Source organism: Protopterus annectens, chromosome 12.part0 (assembly GCF_019279795.1).
Source record: "Protopterus annectens isolate FY-2018-M chromosome 12.part0, PAN1.0, whole genome shotgun sequence".
NCBI lineage: Eukaryota > Metazoa > Chordata > Ceratodontiformes > Protopteridae > Protopterus > Protopterus annectens.
Window position 1 is genome coordinate 487467424 of NC_056746.1, and position 19553 is coordinate 487486976.

The 19553-nt window shown below is 41.2% G+C and overlaps 1 protein-coding gene across 1 annotated transcript in view; it reads right to left on the bottom strand.

Annotated features, from left to right (window-relative positions):
- Nucleotides 1-19553, bottom strand: part of LLGL1 (LLGL scribble cell polarity complex component 1) — a 668031-nt gene that overhangs the window by 163467 nt on the left and 485011 nt on the right. Inside the window, exon 11 of the mRNA XM_044088928.1 lies at nucleotides 961-1253. Within this exon, the coding sequence (XP_043944863.1) occupies nucleotides 961-1253 (293 nt within the window). The remainder of the gene's footprint in view (nucleotides 1-960; nucleotides 1254-19553) is intronic.

Below are 19553 nucleotides of genomic sequence, written 5' to 3' on the forward strand. Positions count from 1 at the left end.
TGCACTGTTTCTACACTAGCTACTAGAAGTGATTAAGGTTTTCTAAACCTTTAGCTGTCTGATTTGCTCTGAAGAAATGTTTATGCTTTGTACAAACAGTCCGCCAACTGTAACCCTAAAAAGGGATTCAAAAACTATTTTGTACTTAATTTTTATTTTAAGGTATTACTGTGTTCTATTAGGTAAACCTTTTTAAATAGCACTGTGTTTTCATGCCTACTTAGGAATATACTTGTTCTAGACATGTTCCCATGAAAGCACCAAACAAACAAAATGAGCAGCAACACGGCCCGAGCCTCTAGTAACACAACAGACACGTCACAAGATCAGGATTTCCAACTGACCACACATCACAATGCGTCAACACACACCAGTCGAAACATTTCCTTATTAACAAAACCGGTAAATTTCATTAAGTGCCACTAAAAGGGAATACACCCCGACACGCACTAGAAAGTGCACCATTTCCAACTAGTGCAAGTGTTTAGTGTGCTACAAGACAGTTCTCTACAATGGGTACAATGTAAAGGATAAAGTAGCTCATCCCAAAACCTACTAGGGTACCTAAAATCAGGAAATGTACAATGGTTAATGCATTTCACAATTTCACTTTGCAAAACTTTTGTTAAAGATGTTCAGCCCTGTCTTTCTCGGTCTTTACCCCCCCTCCCCCACCCCACCCCAGTCCCGTGTCAGGATCATTCACTGTGACACTCCTTATACAATTCTGACTCAAACCTAAAACTTTTACTTTAAGCATTAAAAACTGCTGAAGTTTAATTGTGGTGACAAACACACAAATCATCTAAAATAAATTAATGGATACTAAAACTGCTAGGACAAGGCTGTATAAAACTATGCATCTTTTCTTAAGACCCAAAGACATCACTTGCAAGACAATCAAGTCTTACCAAGGCAACGCAACATTAAGCCTGAAATAAGTTTTAAATCTTGGATCACCTGGCTAGTACAGGACTACGTCTGTAATAATCAAAAAGTCCAAAACCATGGCTGGTGCCGAATGCAACCAGATTCCATTCTGTGTGAAGTGCGACTGAAGTTACAGCAGCAGGAGGTGTACACTGTATCAACAAGCTCGGCTGGAAGCCAGCAAGGAAGCAGACAGGTCCATTCTTGGGAGTAAGCCGATCATGCCCTTTCCAAGTGAAACCTTCCCTGTCCTGAAGCAAGTCTACAGTAGCAACTGTAAGCATATGATTCGATTTATCTTCATTAATTTCCATAACAAGTACCTGCAAAATAATGGACATTTTCAGTATAACACAAAAATGTACAACATACATAGTTCCTTTTTCCTTACAATTTTTTTATGCTAGATTTTTACAGCCATTTCCTTCACATATACCTCTTTACTTGTTCCACTCATCCATGGCATAATCAATCTGAATATTAAATAAATGAAAATAGTATAGTAAACATATGACGTTAAAGACATGCAGGTAGGTGCGTGCGTGAATGGGTGCACCTTCTTTGAAAGTTTGGCGTCGGGCTGGCAACTCGGCAGCGTAGAAATCCACTGCCAATCATTAGCGGGCCGGAGTTCTGCTGTGGCGACCCCTAACCAGGAAAAGCCAAAAGACATTACATACTCCCAATTTTTTTTTTTTTTCATTATCAACCCCCTTCAATTTATAATGTGGCAGCTTATCCTAGAAAATTTAGGTTAGGCATTGATAAGCTTTCAGACCACAGTCTTTGTTTAGATTCTCTTAGCGCCTCTATTTGCCTAGTTTGCAACTCTGAGCAACTTCCTTTACCAGACAGTGCTCCCAGAAAAAAGGCATTTGAGCATAGGGATTTTAACTGGATAACAAATCAAAGTTTAATGTAACTTCAAAAAAAAAAAAAAAAAAACTCCCATTTTACATTTTCCAACTTCAGCAGTGTTTTCAAATCTTGACAATGAAAGAACCCACATTCTGGGACCGAAAGGTCGGATTGTTCCCAAACAGGCAGTTGAAAATAAAAGGCAAAAATAATGCATGAATGTGCTAAACTTTATATGACATTAAAACTCCACTTAAAATGTACTGAAGCTAAAAAGCCCACTGAGTGAGTGGCTTCAGCTTGCATTCTTATTTGAGCAGTGAATTCAGTGAAATAAAAGCTCCAAGGCTGGAGGGGTAAAAGCAATGTGAAGCCCAGAATCAAAAATGAAATTGACTGGATTTTGTTTTGACAAGTAAAAGGATCCTGGTAGTTATTTGACAATGCTGAATTAGACACTGCCATCATTACAGAAAATGCAGTGCAAATGGTACAGTACAGAAACAAAAGTTAACAAAAAAGTATGCCTAGCCCCAAAGCCCAGGAACAGGACATTTACTGACTGAGAATGGAATTTGGCTTAGATAGGATGAAACTAGGATAGCTGGATTAGCATTGCTCTCCAACCTGGGGAAACAGAACCTGAAATACTGCTTGTTTGGTGAAGTTGTCCCTTGGCAGTGGTTAGAGTCTTCACAGTAAGGCACTAGAAGGGTTATAATTGGTACATATTAGTACTTTTTAGTTTTCATTTGCTACCTGGGTAAATACATGGACCCATAGACCCTTTTCAGGCATGACGCAGGCAACAGACAACACACCATTTTTATAATATAAAATTATACAATGATTATAAAGGCAAGACCAAAATAAGGTTTTTACAATATATCATACAAAATTAAAAATATTACAATAAAGAAAATATGACACTGTACAGCAGGACTTCCAAGATGGCTGCACACAGAGCAACTGCTTAATTTCAGCTCTCCAAGTCTGAAAACAGAAACTGAGAACTAAGAGCCAGTTATATTATTAGAGTGAATAAAATTTAGATACTGTCAAGTAGCTAAACTGCCTGGTTGCCAGCAATGAAGAAATTTAGAGAACCTGAAAAAAAATTAAGAAAAGGTGAAAAGAAAACACAGTCTGGGAATAATCTTTTACCTGTTCGGCAAAAAGCACTTCAAGCTTCGGTACAAGAGATGGCATCTAGTAATTTAGAAGAAAAAAAACACGAAGTATATCAATTCAAATAAAAGCTGGAAAATATAAATGTTTTACCTACCTATTCAGATGACCTGATAAAACTGCAAAAAATCAGAGGATGAAATAAAAAAAGGCCATCTTGAATAGGAATCTTCTCAAGAAGAGCAGTGTTAAAAAATTATTCAAGTTGGAAGACAGCATGCACAACGAAAACCCAAGATTTTCTACCGAACCAGAGAAACTGGAAGGGACAGACTGTATTAATTTTATGAAAGTAAAAATAAGCAACTGGACTTGTATTCCGCAGCGGGATTTAAATGAAAACAGCACAGAATGTATGGTCCAACCCTGGACATGAGAAAGCAGCCAAGACCTGTATTTAAGATGCAATCATACCGGTTGAACCTGACAAAACTGTGGCAGAAGAGAAAAAGTACTTAAAATTGGAGACAGCAGACTGTGGAAAAGTATTCACTATACACCAGGCAGGAGAGAAACAAATTTATCAGCCATTAGGGAATGTTGACAGGCAAGTGAGAGATTCAAGCTGCTGTCTTCAGACTATTTTCCCTGGAGGATCAAAGACACTTTTTAGATGCAGAACAGGCTAAGGAGGAAATCAAGTTCATCCAACAAAAGTGAGCCAGCAAAGAGAAGGGTCTCTCCTCATTCTTCTGACAATAAAGCTCAGAGACTTTGCCAGTGAGAGGAAGACATGGCGAAGTTCCAAAGGGAAATGGATGACAGACCGAAAAAAGCACAAGAGTTGACAAGAAGAATCAGGAATACCTTGGATTTGATTCAGAGTCTGGTGTTGGGAGACTGAGGATGAAGTGGAAGACCAGCAACACTGAAATTAGTGAATAAATGAGACTATAAAGCAATCACATTTGTGAAATATGGCATTGCAAAAAAAAGTAGCTGAAAGACTGTTAAACCTGTGGGTGATCTGTAAAGCACACCTACCCACTATGTCAATGCTGAAGACAAAACTAAAAGGGGAAAAAGAAACCAAGTAAAAATGCTAATTTTTAGTATATGTATAAAACATTTAAACAGCATGTTATATATAAGCAAATTTGCAAAGATTCATTGCTAACTTACTTTTGCACGTAGACCTGTTAGAGAGAGGAATTTAAGGAATGGGTAGTGGAAATATTCAGGAGTTAATAGGGAAGGCAGAAATATCTTCAGAAGTTCTATTTAGTGAGTGGGATAAAATGAAAATGGAACTTGAAAAAGAGGTAGAAATAAGAGGAAGACATGGCTAAGAATGTATAGGAATTACTTAGAGGGGATGACAAATGTTAAAGTAGTGCTGACTAAGGGGAATCTTACAGAACAAGGTGTTGGGCAAAATCCGGATAATCTGCATGAGTTTAGAGAGACTGCTGTTAAGCAATTACGTTTTGATAAATCCACATCACAAAAAACATTCAGAAGAATGACTTTGGAAACAAAGTAGAAAGAGTGCTGCCAAACTTAAGGAGTCTAAAAGAAAAATAATCAGATCCTGTAGAGATTTTAAAGAGTTCAGACATTTTATGAAAATTTGTATAATAGAACTATGAAAATCAAGAAATCACAAATGGAAATGTTTATTGAAAATATAATTTTGCGGAGGTTTGAGGTAGAAGAGGTCCAACAATTAACAGGAGGAGGGGACAGTAGAAAAACAGTGATTTATAATCAATCTTAAGGACAGACTTCAGGAAAAGATGGCATTAAGATCTGGAAGATTTTATTTAGCAGTACCGTGGTGGTGGTGCTGCAGTAGTGTTGTCGCCTCACAGTAAGACGCTGTCCGGTTCAATTCTCAGCTAGAGCGTCTTCTGCATGGAGACATGCGTGAATGGATGTACCTTCGTTGAAGGTTGTGCATCAGGGCTGGTAACTTGGCACGTAAAAATCAACTACCAATCATTAACGAACTGGAGTTCCGCTGTGGCGACCCCTAACCGGGAAAAGCCGAAAGACACAACAGTATTTTAAAAGGAGAAGTACCAACCTCTTTGAAGAAAGCTGTGGTGGCTCTATTACCTATCAGAACAAGCTTTGTATAGACCCACCTAAATTTTAAACCATTATTATAAAAGTGTTATGTCTATGCTAGCTAAAAGAATGACAAAGGTATTGTCAAAAATTGATAGATATGGATTAATGTGGATTTGTGAAGGTGAGACAAACATTTGACAACATTAACAGGAAATACAGTTGTGTAAAATCTTAGAACAGATGTCCTTCTCTTCACTGTTGCAGTATCCTGTACTGAAGAGATCTCCTGCCAAGGACAGCCAAACGTTTGGCCAGTATGCCAAAGCCTTTAGAACTTATAGGCACTATATATCACACATGCACATCGCAAAAAGGTCTAGTATGGACACAATTACCCAGAACTAAATTGCCCCAGGAGGAATAGAACACCCTAAGGACAAAGGAGAACATGCACATCCAGAAGAAAAAAGTTCAGAAGGAAAATGGAAGCGAGAGCTCCTCAACCAGTAGGACAAGACACAAGGACAAAAGTTAAAAAAAGACAGGGAAGGAGGGATGGACCGAATACTGCAAACAGTGAATAGAACCATCTACTGTTATGGTAAGATTTTACACAACTGTACTATGTCCTTCCATATCACTGTTGGCAGTATCCTTGACTGAGGGGAGAGTACAAGACCCAAGGAGGAGGAAGACACAGAAGAGCCCTCTATAAACCCATGCAGAATAGCCCTAGCAAAACCTGCTCTGAAAATAACATTCCATTTATAATGCTTAGTGAATGCATGAACTGAAGACCAAGGAGCAGCCTTAAGGATGAAACTTGTGTCCAAACCCTTGAAAATGGCACCAGAAGAGGTAACCACCCTAATAAAATGTACCTTTACAGAGGAAGACAGACATCTGCCATGAAAGGAAAAAAAATTAAATGGCCTTAGAAATCCAAGAGGAGATAGTTTGCTTGCAAATAGCCAAAGTCCTGGGATGAAAGGAATCAATACTGCTCAGAATTGCAAACATTTGTTTTATCCAGACAATAGCGGGGCTGTATATGCAGGTACAAGGTCTGAGGAACCTTCTCACTAGTACAACGTGGAGCAGGAAAAAAAAGAAAGGAAGCTGAACACACTGATTGATTAAGAGAACTCAAACACCTTGGGCATAAAAGGAGGAATAGTAAGAAGAGACTCCCTGTTTTTCTATGAAAGATTTAAAAAGGAAGAATAGCCATAAGACCTTGAAGTTCAGACCATCTTGGCAAAATTAAGAGCCCAGAGCAGTACAGTCATTCAAGTACAATGTTGCAAAGAAGCTGAGACAGTAGGTTCAAAAGGAGCCCAAGTCAGTTTTTTTTCCAAGTACAAAACTGAGGTCCTAAGAAGGTAGAATAGGCTTTCTTGGGGGCCTGATATGAAGGATGCCTTTAAGAAGTTGCTCAACCTCACACCAAGAGGCCAAAGCAGGATTCAAAGGGAAACGAGCAGAACTTGCTAACAGGTGAGCTTTAACTAATGAATATGCCAAGCTAGCAAGGACAAATCACACAAATCAAGGAACCAAAGGGACCTCCAACCAAAAAACTATCCTGAAGGTGAAAAAAGCACCAAATAGAAAACCTTTTCCATTTAAACATACCAGATTTTCTGGAAGTGGGTTTCCTGGCCTCAGAACCCAAAGCACATCCTCAGAAAAGAGGTGCTTGAAGGGGATCAAAACCCTCTCACTCAGTATCATCTGAAGAGTGGACAGATGAGGGTGGATAAGAGATCCCTCATCTTGTATGATATCATCCACCTGGTAAGGTAATTTGTGGTGACTTCCCCGGCCAGATGAAAAAAGGGGGAAAAGTGCTGGCTGGGCCAAGAGAGAGTCATTACCATTTTGGGAGAGACTGGCTTGATCTTGTGCAGAACTCTTGGCAGAAGAGGAAGGGGATAAAAAGCATACAAAAACATTCCCTTCTAAGGGAGGGAAAGGCAGGGCATGCACTTTGTTCAAGAGTACCAAGTCCTCTGGCTTGGAAACTAGAAGTCTGTTTCGAGGGGAGGCAAAAACATCTACCTGATGAATACCCCCCTCAGCGGACTATATTCAGAAACATCTCTGTGAAGCATCTATTCTTAGGCCTGTGTTCTGGACCTACTCGCCACTAAGTTGTGCTCTGAAGGAATGTAAACTGCACCTAACAGATAGCCAGATCCCAGGACTAAAGAGCCAGTCTGCAAAGATAAGACCTTGTGCCCCCATGCTTGTTGAAATAGCACATCACGGTGGTACTGTCAGTGAAGATTTTCAAGGGTCCAGGAAGGAAAAGGGGATGAAAAGCCTGTACAGCCAGAAGAGCAGGCCTCATCTCTTACTGTAATATGGTCAGACCTCTGATGAGGAGGACAGAGACCCTGAACCTTTAGATTTAGAGGGCCACCCCAGGTTTGAAGCATCTGTGAACAGTTCTTGGAAGGAACTGCAGCCTTGAAAGGGCAGTCCTGTAGAGAGAGAAATTTGCTGAATTCACTACTAGGGCTCTGGTTTAAGACAAGGGAGAAGAGGAATAGAGCACTCCAGGGGATGGCAGTGTTGAAGCCACAATGATCTAAGTTAACACTGTAGCTTCCTCATATGGAGTCTGGCAAGAGGAAGCATGGGGATGGTGGAGGCCATAAAGTCCAGAACTCACAAATTTCCTGGTTGTGAGAGAGGACAGCGGAAGAGGAGACAAGAAGGCGGTCAATAACAGAACATTGGGAGCATGGGAATGGCCTGAATCATGCAATTAAGAAAAATATGATCTGGGGAGGGCATACGAACCGATTTTTTGAGCCTGAAGGTAAACTCTAGACTTTGTAAAAGAAGAGTGATGAAGTGGAGATCTTGTAGGAGACTACGGAGAGAAAACATGAATAAAGCAAGTCATCCAGATAAGGGAATATCTATATCCATTGAAGCCTGCAAAAAAGCAATGTCAGGAGCTAGGCATTTGGTGAACACCCTTGGGTTAGTAGAAAGGCCAAAGCAGAGAACTGAAAACTTGAGGAAGAAATAGGGAAATGTAAAACTTTCATGAACAGAAGGTGAATGAGGATATGAAGATAGGCTCCTTAAGACAGAGAGATGAACAAGGGGAGAAAATGTCTGAAGAGTGAGCATCCTGAAAGAAAGAAACTTAAGGAAACTGTTGAGAAGAGAACAGTCCAGGACTGGTTTCCAAGTCCCCTCCTTCCAGGCAACCAAATACATACTGGAATAAAAACTCCTTCCCACTTGGATGGAACGTGATGAATGGTGCCTTGGCCCAAAAGGGACTGCAAAATCTCTGGGAAAAGAGAAAACTGACATGGAGGAGGATGCAGAAGGCCTGAAAAGATGGAAGGGACTTCCACACCATGAAATACCACTGACCAATATAGACCATGAAATACCAATGACAAATACAGAACCCAAGAACCTGAAGCAATAGGTTACCAATATAGGAAGGACAGAGAAAGGCAGTAGGACCCATGGGGGGGGGGGGGTGTCACATGAGGACTGGTTTGTCCTGAGGAGGTTTCTGCGATGTAGCAGTCCAAGTACACTTGGCAGGAAGAATATAGCTAGACCCCTTCCTAACTTTGGAAGGCTGACAAGACTGCTAACAGAGAAATTCAGACGGATAATTCCTCTGAAATTCAGGAAGAGCAGAGACAAAAATATGCATAAGTTCTTGCATGGCTTTCCCCTTAACCTGGATAAACTTGAACAGGTCAGCCACAGCTGGCCCCAAATTATTTTTTATTATCTAGGGGAGCATCCAACAGCTTGGCTTTAATATCAGGCAAAGTCAAGAACAACACTAACTCATAACAGAACTGGCATTTAATGGAGTGACGAGCAACCTGGGAAGTGGACCCTAGCAGGGAAACAGCTGAAGTTTCCCCTTCAGAATCTGAAAGCTCAGACAACCTTGGCTGCCTGATAAAGGACAGCAAAGACATACCTCGTCATATGGGTTTGATAATTAATAGCTCAAAATAAAGTGACAGCAGTGTATACCTTCTTACCTACTCTCTCCTTAGCTCTATCTTAAAGAAAGGAGCCTAGAGGAGGGCAAACATTTAGAGGGCTTATCTGTAGAGACTGTAAACTACAGAAGGATCACCAGATGGAAACGAACAAAAACTTGCAGTCCTCAGGCACGTTGTAGATCCTATCAGTATTCATAGGGGAAGGGGACAGAGTTTGTTCCTAAAGAAGCAGCTGCAAAGGTGTCAGAGAGCTGCCAAACAGGAGAAACTGCAGATGCCTTAACTGATTCCATTTGTAAAAGCTCATAGTGTCTTTTTTGGATGTCAGAGACCTGGGAGCAATCACAGTTGAAATACTCCATATGAGCTACAGTATCCGAAAATAATTCTTCAAAAGGGGAATCCAGGCTCAAAGGGACTTCTTCCCCTGAAATGTAATCTTGAGGAGAAAGAATTTGAGAGGAGGAAGCTAGGGATTCCTCTTCAGTATCAAAGTCCTCATGTGAGGAATCAGGTTCCCTTGCCATCTTAACAGCAGTGGAAGACCAAGGAGGAGCAGGGACTGAAACCCTCTGGGGAGGTTTCAAGGCCATCAAGGCACTGAACAAGCCTTGGGTAAAATCTTGACATTCATGTTGAGGATCTTCAGCAATTGGGGTGATATGCTTCAATTTTTCCTTCTTAAGGGGATGTATGCCCTAACAATCCTCTGTGGTTTGGACCCTTGGCACGATTCAGAGTCCCGGGAACCTCTGCCAGTACTAAGATTTGAGGGAATCCTCCTTGGCAATAATCAGTGATGGTTCCACACTTAACGTCCGGAGCAGACGTTTGGGAAGACTCAGATCCATGCCAGTCTCTGGAGTGGTCACAGCAGAGGAACGCAATGCAAACACCAGACGGTCGTCAGGGCTATCACTTGCTTCTAGAGATATGTCCATTGGACAGCAACAGGATCAGGCTTAGACTTTTAAATAAAATTTCTTTTATTAAACTCAAACATTCTTAATACATCATTAAAAGCATTTTTTCTGAAGCATCCATAACCATTATCTCTGACATTAACACAACATAAAAATATTATACAATTATTATAATACCATGACTTCCTTTCACTATTCCATACTTAATTTTTAATATACTACTTAACAGTGCTGCCTTCTTCCAAACACAACAGATGAAACAGACCACCAGTTTCCCCTCCTTTCCTACTAGCTCTCTTTGCCAGGTAAGGGTAGCTCCCTGATACCCCCTTTAAAAGTTCCCCATTCTAGTGGTCCTTTGGTTATAAAGTCATTAACAATATTTTATTTAATATTTTAGACAATTTTTGCCAAAAAATCTGATGTTTCTCTCCCATTCCTTCTGCCTTATTACCGTCCTCACTGCACATTCCCAAATCTCTATGTCCTCTATTTACATGTATGCACTTTTACTTCTTGCTAATTCTATTTTCTTCCATAATGTCCATTTCTTTTTATGGTAATCTACTCCACTCTTCTCACCTTTACTCCCAGGAAGCATATCTTCTCTTGTGATTCCAACTCCCTCAAAGTTATCACATTGTTTACTGTAGGGGCTTCAGCTGTCTTCCATTTTTTCATTATTGCTTTTTTGGATACAAGCCAAAGTAGAGAAGTAAAACTAGTAACTGTTCTGTTGCCTCCCTCTCATTTTACAGTTCTTTAAGTACTTGTCATGTTTTACTACTCATAGAAGAGATTCAGGGAAACCAGGAAGTTTCTGTATTTCTTGCCTAAACTTATATCCCCAGAATACATGTCTTCAGCCCCCCCCCCCCCAAACTTCTTGTAAGCAACTCCAGTAAGGTTGTGGTATTTCTAGATACATTTTATTCAATCCAGCTGGTGTGTAAAAATACTTCTGGAGACATTTCCACCGCAAAATGCACTATTGCCTCAATTTTGTAACCTTTTGTGGGGTTTGGCATACATCTTTCCAGCACTCCTTTAACTTAGTGTTCCCAATTACAATTTCCCATCTGATTATCCTTTCTTTTCCTAGGTCTAATACTACTTTATATAGTCTACTTACAATTCCTCTTCTATTACTCATATAAGATCTGGCTTCCTGTAAGAGTTGCACTAGTTGGGGCCTTTTCACCCCAAGTCTTATCTCATGATCAAATGTCTACAATATACCAATCATGTTTATGATCTGTAAAGTACAGTTGTGTAAAATCTTACCACAACAGTAGATGTTCTTCTCTTCAATGTTGCAGTATTCATAACATGAGGGATCCCCTGCCAAGGGTGGCCCGATGTCCAGTCGGTATACCAAAGCCTTTAGGTTGCCAACAATGCACTGTATGTCACAGGGCATAAAGGTGACATCCAGAAGTATCATCCTCAGAACTGAGAGCTCTAGGAGAAATGCCAGCCCTAGGATGCCGGAGGGCAACACACATCCAGAAGGACAAAAGACCAGGGGGAAGAGGGAGTGAATGCAGCAGTGAAGAGGACATTTACGGTTATGGTAAGATTTTACACAACCGTACTATGTCCTTCCATTTCACTGTTACAGTATTCATAATATGAGAGAGTGCAAAATCTCAGGGAGAGAGGAAGGACCAGTAAATCCTTCTAGGAACCCATGAAGAATGTCCCTAGCAAAACCAGCTCTAGCCCTGGATATGACATAGTGATATATGATAGTGCTTGGTAAAGGTATGCACCAAAGACCAGGCAGCTGCCTCAAGGATAGAATTAGTATCCAAACCCTTGCAAAAAGCACCAGAAAAAGCCACAGCCCTAGTAGAGTGAGCCTTAACCATAAATGAAGGCTCTTACCATGAAATGAACAAAGAAATGGCTTTAGAAATCCAAGACAAAGTAGTCTGCTTGGAAACCACCAAACCTAATGATCTAGGATGAAAAGAAACAAAAAGCTGATCAGATATTTGAAAAGCTTTAGTTTTGTCAAAATAAAATCTGAGCTGTGCACAAAGTGTGCAACATCTTCTCACTAGCAGACTGTGGAGAAGGGAAAAAAGCATGGAAATTAATAGACTGATTAAGAGACCTCATTCACCACCTTAGGCATAAGATTGGTAAAAAGAGGCCCACTGTCCTTATGTTTGTGTCTTTCAGCTTTTCCCGGTTAGGGGTCGCCACAGCAGAACTCCGGTCCGCTAATGATTGGCAGTTGATTTTTATGTACCGACTTGCCAGGCCTGACACAACCTTCAACGAAGGTACGCCCATTCACGCATGTCTCCACGCAGAAGACGCTCTAGCTGAGAATCGAACCGGACAGCGTCTTACTGTGAGGCGACAACACTACCGCAGCACCAAAACTAAAATTGTTGGAACAGCCATAAGGGCTTGAAGCTCAGACACCCATCTGGCAAAAGTAAGGGCTAATAGAACAGTCTTCCAACAATAATGCTATAAGGAAGCTGAAGCTGCAGGTTCAAAAGTAGCCTTCAATTTCTCCAAAATAAAATTAAAATCCCAGGAAGGAGGAAAAGGCTTCTTGGGAGATCTAATATGGAGGGTGCCTTTAAGAAACTGTTTGGCCTTGAACCTAGACGCCAAAAGAGGCGCTAAAAGCAGAAACAGCTGAGAGGTGGGCTTTCATACAAGAATGTTAACCCAGCATTCAGTAATTCACATAAAGAACCAAAGGAACATCCACACTAAACAGGTCCAGGTTATTAGAAAGACACTAAACAGAAATCATCTTCTGTTTGTACAAGTAGGATCTCCTAGTGGTGGGTTTTCCTTGCCTCCTGCAGAACTTGAAGCACGCCCTCAGAAAAAAGGTGGTTACAGGGAAACAAAATCTGATTACCCACAGTGACAGGTAGGGATGGATGAGAGATCCTTTGTCTTGTGTAAAATCTACCCTGTGAGGTAACTTGTGTTGACGTGTCCTTGGTTAAGTACAGAAAGAGGGAACCAATGCTGTCTGGGTGAAAAGGGAGTCACCAGTAAGATTTTGGGAGAATCTTGCTTTATCTTGCACAGGACCTTTGGGATGAGGAAGGGGAGGGAAGACAAAGAAACATCCCCTTCCATGAAAAAGACTGGCCGTCCACCTTCCACACCAGAGGACATGGAGTCCTGGCACAAAATTGAGGAAGTTGCCTGTTCAGGGGTGGAGGTAAACAGATCGGCTTGAGGAATATCCCACTGGTGGATAATGTCTAGAAACACATCCATGTGAAGCATCCACTCATGAGACTGTGTATGGACCTGCTCACGGAGTCTGCCACAAAATTCTGACTAGAAGGAATGACCACCACCTTAAGTGTGACTTGGCACTGAATTCCTAATTCCCAAACCTGGAGTGCCAATTTGCAAAGATGATAGGACCTTAGGACCTTGCAGCAGCACCCCCCCCCCCATTTGTTGACGTACCACATCACTGTGGTATTTGTCTGTAAATATCTTTAGGGGACCTGGAGAAAACAGAGGAAGAAAAACAGTCAGGGCCAAAAGAAGAGCACCCATTTCCTTAATATTGATGTGCTCCTTTTGCTGTCGAGGAGATCAAAGGCCTTGCATCTTTATGTTTCCGAAGGAAGCCCCCATCTAAGGCATCTGTGAATAGCTCCTGAATGAAAACATTGGTTGAAAGGAAGCCCTGGATTCAAAGTCAGTTGGTGAATCCACGACTGAAATTCCAACTTGAGACATGGAAAAGAAGGGATTGGAAACTCTTGAGGATAAGAATGCTAAAGCCAAACTGACCTTAGATACCCCTGAAGCTTTCTCATGTGCAATCTGGTGAAGGGAAGCTTAGGGATGGTGGATGCCATGAATCACAGAGCACTTAGAAACTCCCTGAATGAAATCAAGGCCAAAGGAAGAAGGGGCTGAAAAAAGGAAATCAGATTCAATGCCTCGGGAGGAGTTAGGGATGCTAGCATAGGAACAATCTGGATCCTACATCTCAGAAAATCATGATCCCTAGACTGGGACAGGAAGTACTTTTGAAGATTTACAGTGAACCCCAGGCTTTGCAACAGAGCAATGACGCACTGTAGGTGTTGTAAAGAATCCCTGGAGAGGAGACTTGAATAAGCAGGTTGTTTAAGGATAGACCTGAATGTCTGCAAAAAGCAATCACAGGAGCAAGGCAACAGAGAGACCAAAGGGCCAAACAGAGAAATGAAAATGCCAGGAAGATACAGAGAAATAAGATACAGAGAAATGTAAAAAACTCCTGAAGAGGGGTTGAATAGGGATATGGAGGCAAGCACCCTTGAGATCCACAGGAACCATAAAAGTCTGAGGAAGCAGTAGAGGGAGCAAAGTCTGAAGGAACAACATTCAAAAGGAAGGAACCAGCATTCAGAAATGTATTCAGGTGACAGAAATCTAGAATGGGTCTCCAAGTGCCCTCTTAAATAGGGACCAAAAACATTCTGGAATAAAACCGCTTCCCCCTTTGAAAAGCTGGAACCTCTTGAATACTTCCCTGAGTCAAGAGACTCTGAAGCACCTCTGGAAAAGAGCATCTAGTTTTGAAGTGGCTGAGGAATGCCCACGGGGGGGGGGTTCAAACCATAAAATACCCTTGATGAATGATGAAATGGACACAGGAATCCTGGATTATGCTTAACCAGACAGGAAGAAGAGAAAGACAAAGAGAGGAAAGTGACTGGGAAGACTCTGGTAGTCAGACAGCACTTGGTTTATCAGGAAAGGAAGGCTTTTGAGCAGGAGGGATCTGTGTAGACCTATCTGTGGGATCCCCTCCTCCTTGCCTTTCGGAAGAGGATGAGACTCCCTTTTAACAAAGGCCAGTTTACTGGAATAAATTCTCTGGAACTTTGGCACAGATCCTGTAACACTCTTGCTTTTCTCCCGAAAGGACTTGAACAAATCAGCTGCAGCAGTACCAAACAAATATTTGTTATCCAGAGGAGCATCCATCAAGCTGGCCTTAATATCTGACAGAGGTTGAAGCCATAGCCAGGAATATCTCAACACAAAGCCAGGAGCAACAGCCCTAGACAAAGCATCTGCTGCATCGTAACTACATTTAATAGAAGGCCCCAACAGATACAAGGCGGAGGTCTTTCCCTCCGAATCGGGTCAAAAATAACCTGGCAAGCCTGAGAAAAGTCAAAACATATCTGGTCATATGAGTCTAATAATTAACAGCCTGAAAGGCTAGGGTGGCTGAAGTATAAACCTTTTTACCCAGTCTTTCCACAGTCACTCTGTCCTTATCGGAAGGAAGAAGCTTGGTAGAAGGAAGTAATTTAGAAAGCTTGTTGGATGCCACAGAAAGCACAGAAGGGTCAGCAGATTGAAGGCATTTGCAGTCATCAGGCACTTTATAAATTTTTTTTTTTTAGGAGAGGAGGCTAAAAGTCTGGGGCTTGAGACTGAGAAAAGGCATCCAATGAAGCAGCCAAAACAGGAGGAATGGACAGTCTGGGAAACTCCATTTGAAGGAGCTCATATCTCCTCTATACTTCAGAAACTTGGAATTCTCTGTTCTATCATCCTGGCAATGGTATCCCCAAAGGAAATCTCCTCAAAAGGAGATTCAGGACTAGCAGACTCCTATTCCTCAGAGCCATAATTCAAAGGCAAAGGAATCTGGGTAGAATAGGACATTGATTCCTCATCAGAATCCTCTTCTTCCTCAAAGGAATCCTGATCCCTACAGCTCTTTAAGGGGGAGGATGACCAAGGAAGAGCCAGGGCAGAGATCCCCTGAGAAGGCTTCAAAGCCATAAGTGTGTTAAATACACCCCGTGTAAAATTCTGCCATTCCCTGTGAAGTTCTTTAGGAGTAGAAGAAATACAGTGGATATATAAAGTTTACACACCCCTGTAAAATGTCAGGTTTTTGTGATATAAAAGAAAAGAGACCACAATAAATAATTTCAAAACATTTCCCACTTTTAATGTGACCTATAACCTGTACAATTCAATTGAAAAACAACCAAATCTGTTAGGGGAAAAACTATATAAAAAAAAAAACTTAAAATAAGCTGGCTGCATAAGTGTGCACATCCTTAAACTAATACTTTGTTGAAGCACCTTTTGATTTAATTACAGCATTCAGTCTTTTTGGGTAAGAGTCTATCAACATGGCACATCTTGACTTGGCAATATTTGCTCACTTTTCCTTGCAAAAGCTGTCCATATCTGTCAGATTGCGAGGGCATCTCTTCTTCGCTTGACTCTCATCGTGGCCAGGCAGTTCCTCAGAGTGCTGAAATTCATGGATTCAACCAATAGCATCATAGCTGCACTTAATGGAAGTTCTTGCCACTTGGGAGGAAGATCCCAGGGTAGACAGAGCCAAGGCTTTTCTTTCTAAATCTGGAAGATCTGCAATGGCACTAGATGCTAGAGACAAAAGGTCTAAGGAGTACTTAAGTCTTGTGTGCCTGACAATTGATGGCCCTGAAAGCCAAGGTGGCTGAATTATAGGCCTTTTTACCCAGTCTCTCAAGTGTTCTACTCTTTTTTTCAGATGGGAGGGTGGTTGAGGGAAGCAACCTAGATGATTTATCTCTAGCTACAGAAATGGCTACTGGGTCTGTGGCAAAGAACCTAGAGAGGAATTTATAATCCTCAGGGACCTTGTAGAAGTGGTCTGGCTTCTTTGGGGCCGGGGCCAGGGCCTGGTGCTGGAGGTCGAAGTCAAGGCAGCCTCAGAACTGGGCTTGGCCTGTGAATCTGTGCCTGAAGTCAGATGAGCCTCTGGGTTGACAAGCACCTTGGGAGAAATATCTGAAGGGGGAGAGGTGCAGCGGAAGCTGCAGGCCGAGGTTTCTTGGTCTTGTGTTTCACCTGCCCGGCGGACCCCGAGGTACCCTCTATATGCTTAGCTAACAACTTAAACCATTGGTTCTCTACATAAATAACGAGAGAGGAGAGCCTGCTTCTAAGGGTCTTGGGTATAAAGGACTGGCAAATGCTACAAAACTTGTGGTCATGGTTACAGACCAAACAAAACAGATACTGTGAATGGCTGTCCTTATGTGGAACTTGTCTTCCACACTGGCACTTGCCCCTCTTGGATGACAACCAAAACAGTAGTAAGAGAAAATATCCCCAACGGGGCACTTATCTGGCAAAAGGCTGAAGTTGCAAGTGCTGAAACGAACAGACTGAAAGTCAGAATGGCATTCTGACTGGCAGCAGAAAAGTTCTGAGGATGGTACGTGCATATGTTGTTTTTATTGCCTACGTCAGACAGCAGCCTATGTGCGACATCCCACGTACCTTACAGTAGTATAAAACTTTTCTATACTAGCTGATTTCAAGTCGCCTTCAGGTGGGAGATCACTCAGGTTAAAAATAAAGCAGCAAGTAAACAGAAGGACATTGAACACTTCTTACCTTTGTTTTAAACAGCTTCAACATTTTAAAGAGCCTCGTTAAATCTTTACTTGAATCTGTCAGGTAAAATATGAAGTCATCTGCAAAAATTGCAAATTTAAACTCCCTAGCTAGTGTAGTCCACCCCTAACTTCTGAGAGCCTGATCTTCTGGGCAAGAGGCTCTAAATATAAGGGAAATAGGAAGCAACCCTGCTTAGTTCCACATCCTAATGATTGGCAGTAGGTTTTTAAGGTGCCGAGTTGCCAGCTCGACGCCCAACCTTCAACAAAGGCACGCCCATTCACACAGGTCTTTCGGAATGCCACTCGACCACAGGGAAGACATGAAGACTCCACACAGAAGGCACTCCCCGCACTCCAGCTGAGAATCGAACGGGAGAACCTCTTGCTGTGACGCAATAACAGTATCGCTGCACAACCGCGGATCACTTTACCTTACTTCTACCTGATGTACATAAAAAAAAAGAGTTTGCAATCTACCACTTAAATTTTAGTACGTTTTATTACTGTATCTACCTCTATGTACTTATTTTGCATTTATTGTATATACCTCTCTGTACTTTAGCATTCCATTATTAGTGTGTGCTTTAATACACTTTTTTTTATCTTGTTCATGTAAATTGTCTTAACTTCCATGTATCATTTGTAGCTTTTCTCCCTGGGCCTCCAGAGAAAATGGGTTTCTGACCCAATCAGACTTTCCCAGTAAACAAATGTTAAATAAATAAATCTGAGGCAACAATTAAAGTAGGATTCCTCTCAGATAAGTTGTGCTTGAACAGAGGAACAAGGCAGAGGTATCCTCTTTCCCCTTTATTTGCATTATATTTAGAGCCACTGGAAATGAAAATAAGGGACTCAGAAATTCAGGGATATAACTGGTATGGTAAATCAAGAAAAGCTGGGTTTATTTGCAGATATTGTATACCTGATAAATGCAGAAAAGTAGTAGTGTGGAATATTCTGAGACATTTTCAAGTTTTCTGGGATATAAAACGGAGGATAAAACAAAGGCAATCACCATAAATTCTGTACCCATGCACTAATTGATTTAGCAAACTCATACGTTTGGGGGGACAAAAAGATTAAGCATTTAGAATTATGGATTAAAAAGGCTTCTGTTATGGCAACTAAGGATATGGCGAGGAGACTAAACAAAGGATAATATAAAAACCGAGAAATCAAGGTCTTATTTATGGATATGGAAAGTAAAATACAAGTAGCGAAAATGCTTTTATTATTAGTCCCTTTAATTTTACACATGGGCCAGATGTATTTATCAACTAGAGAAGTTATGGACAATAATAAAGCGTTGAAGGAATTTACCTGGGAGGGGCAGAGAGTAAGAGTTGAGTGAGACAAGCCGATACTATAGACCTGATTTGAGGAGATGTTTTAGAGCTACACAGCTAAAACTCTCATATACATAACACAATCAGAAGGTTTAATTTAAAATGGAAAGGGGATGATGTAGTGGGGAACTGCAAGAAATAGAGCAGGAATTTGGATACAGATCTTAAAGATAATAACCACCATAAAGAATGTTTTATTCATAAAGTAGAAAGTATTCTAAGAACTAAACCAGCACAAGAACACAGAAAGGAGACTTGGCCAATAGGATGACTGCAAGTAGGGGTACAGAAAATAAGCAAGAGGCAATTAAAATTTGTTAGAGAAAACCAGTAAAAGGACCAACGTATTGGGAGCAAATAGAGGGTGAAAGGGAAGAGTGGGATGAGGCCAAAATTATGTCTGTAATGCAGGCTAGAGATGGCCTTCCCTACCAGGGTTGATAGGGTATAGGCAAAGAGAAAGATACTGAAATCTTCTGCTCTGGTGAAGTTTTTAGTTGAATCTAGTACTCTAGTACAGAACCTGCAGTTAAAGGGAAAATAGGACGTATAAAATGTTGCATAACTATGACTCGGAGGATGTTAGAAAAGACTGGGAAAAGACTGACTGGAAAAGCTATTTACACAAGTACAATGGAAGACATCTGTATGGCTCTGAAATATGCCAAGTCCACAGGGATTAGGATCTCTGCTTGGAAGTGTTTGCATAAGAATTTTTATACCTCAAGCAGACTTCGAAGAATGTTTCCTCAGATAGTTAGCTAATGTTGGAGGTGTGATGGAGAAGAGGAAACAAGGTATATTTTGGGAGAGTAATGTGTTGGCAGATTTTATAAATTCTCTACAGAGTACTTCTGTCAAAAATACTGGCTG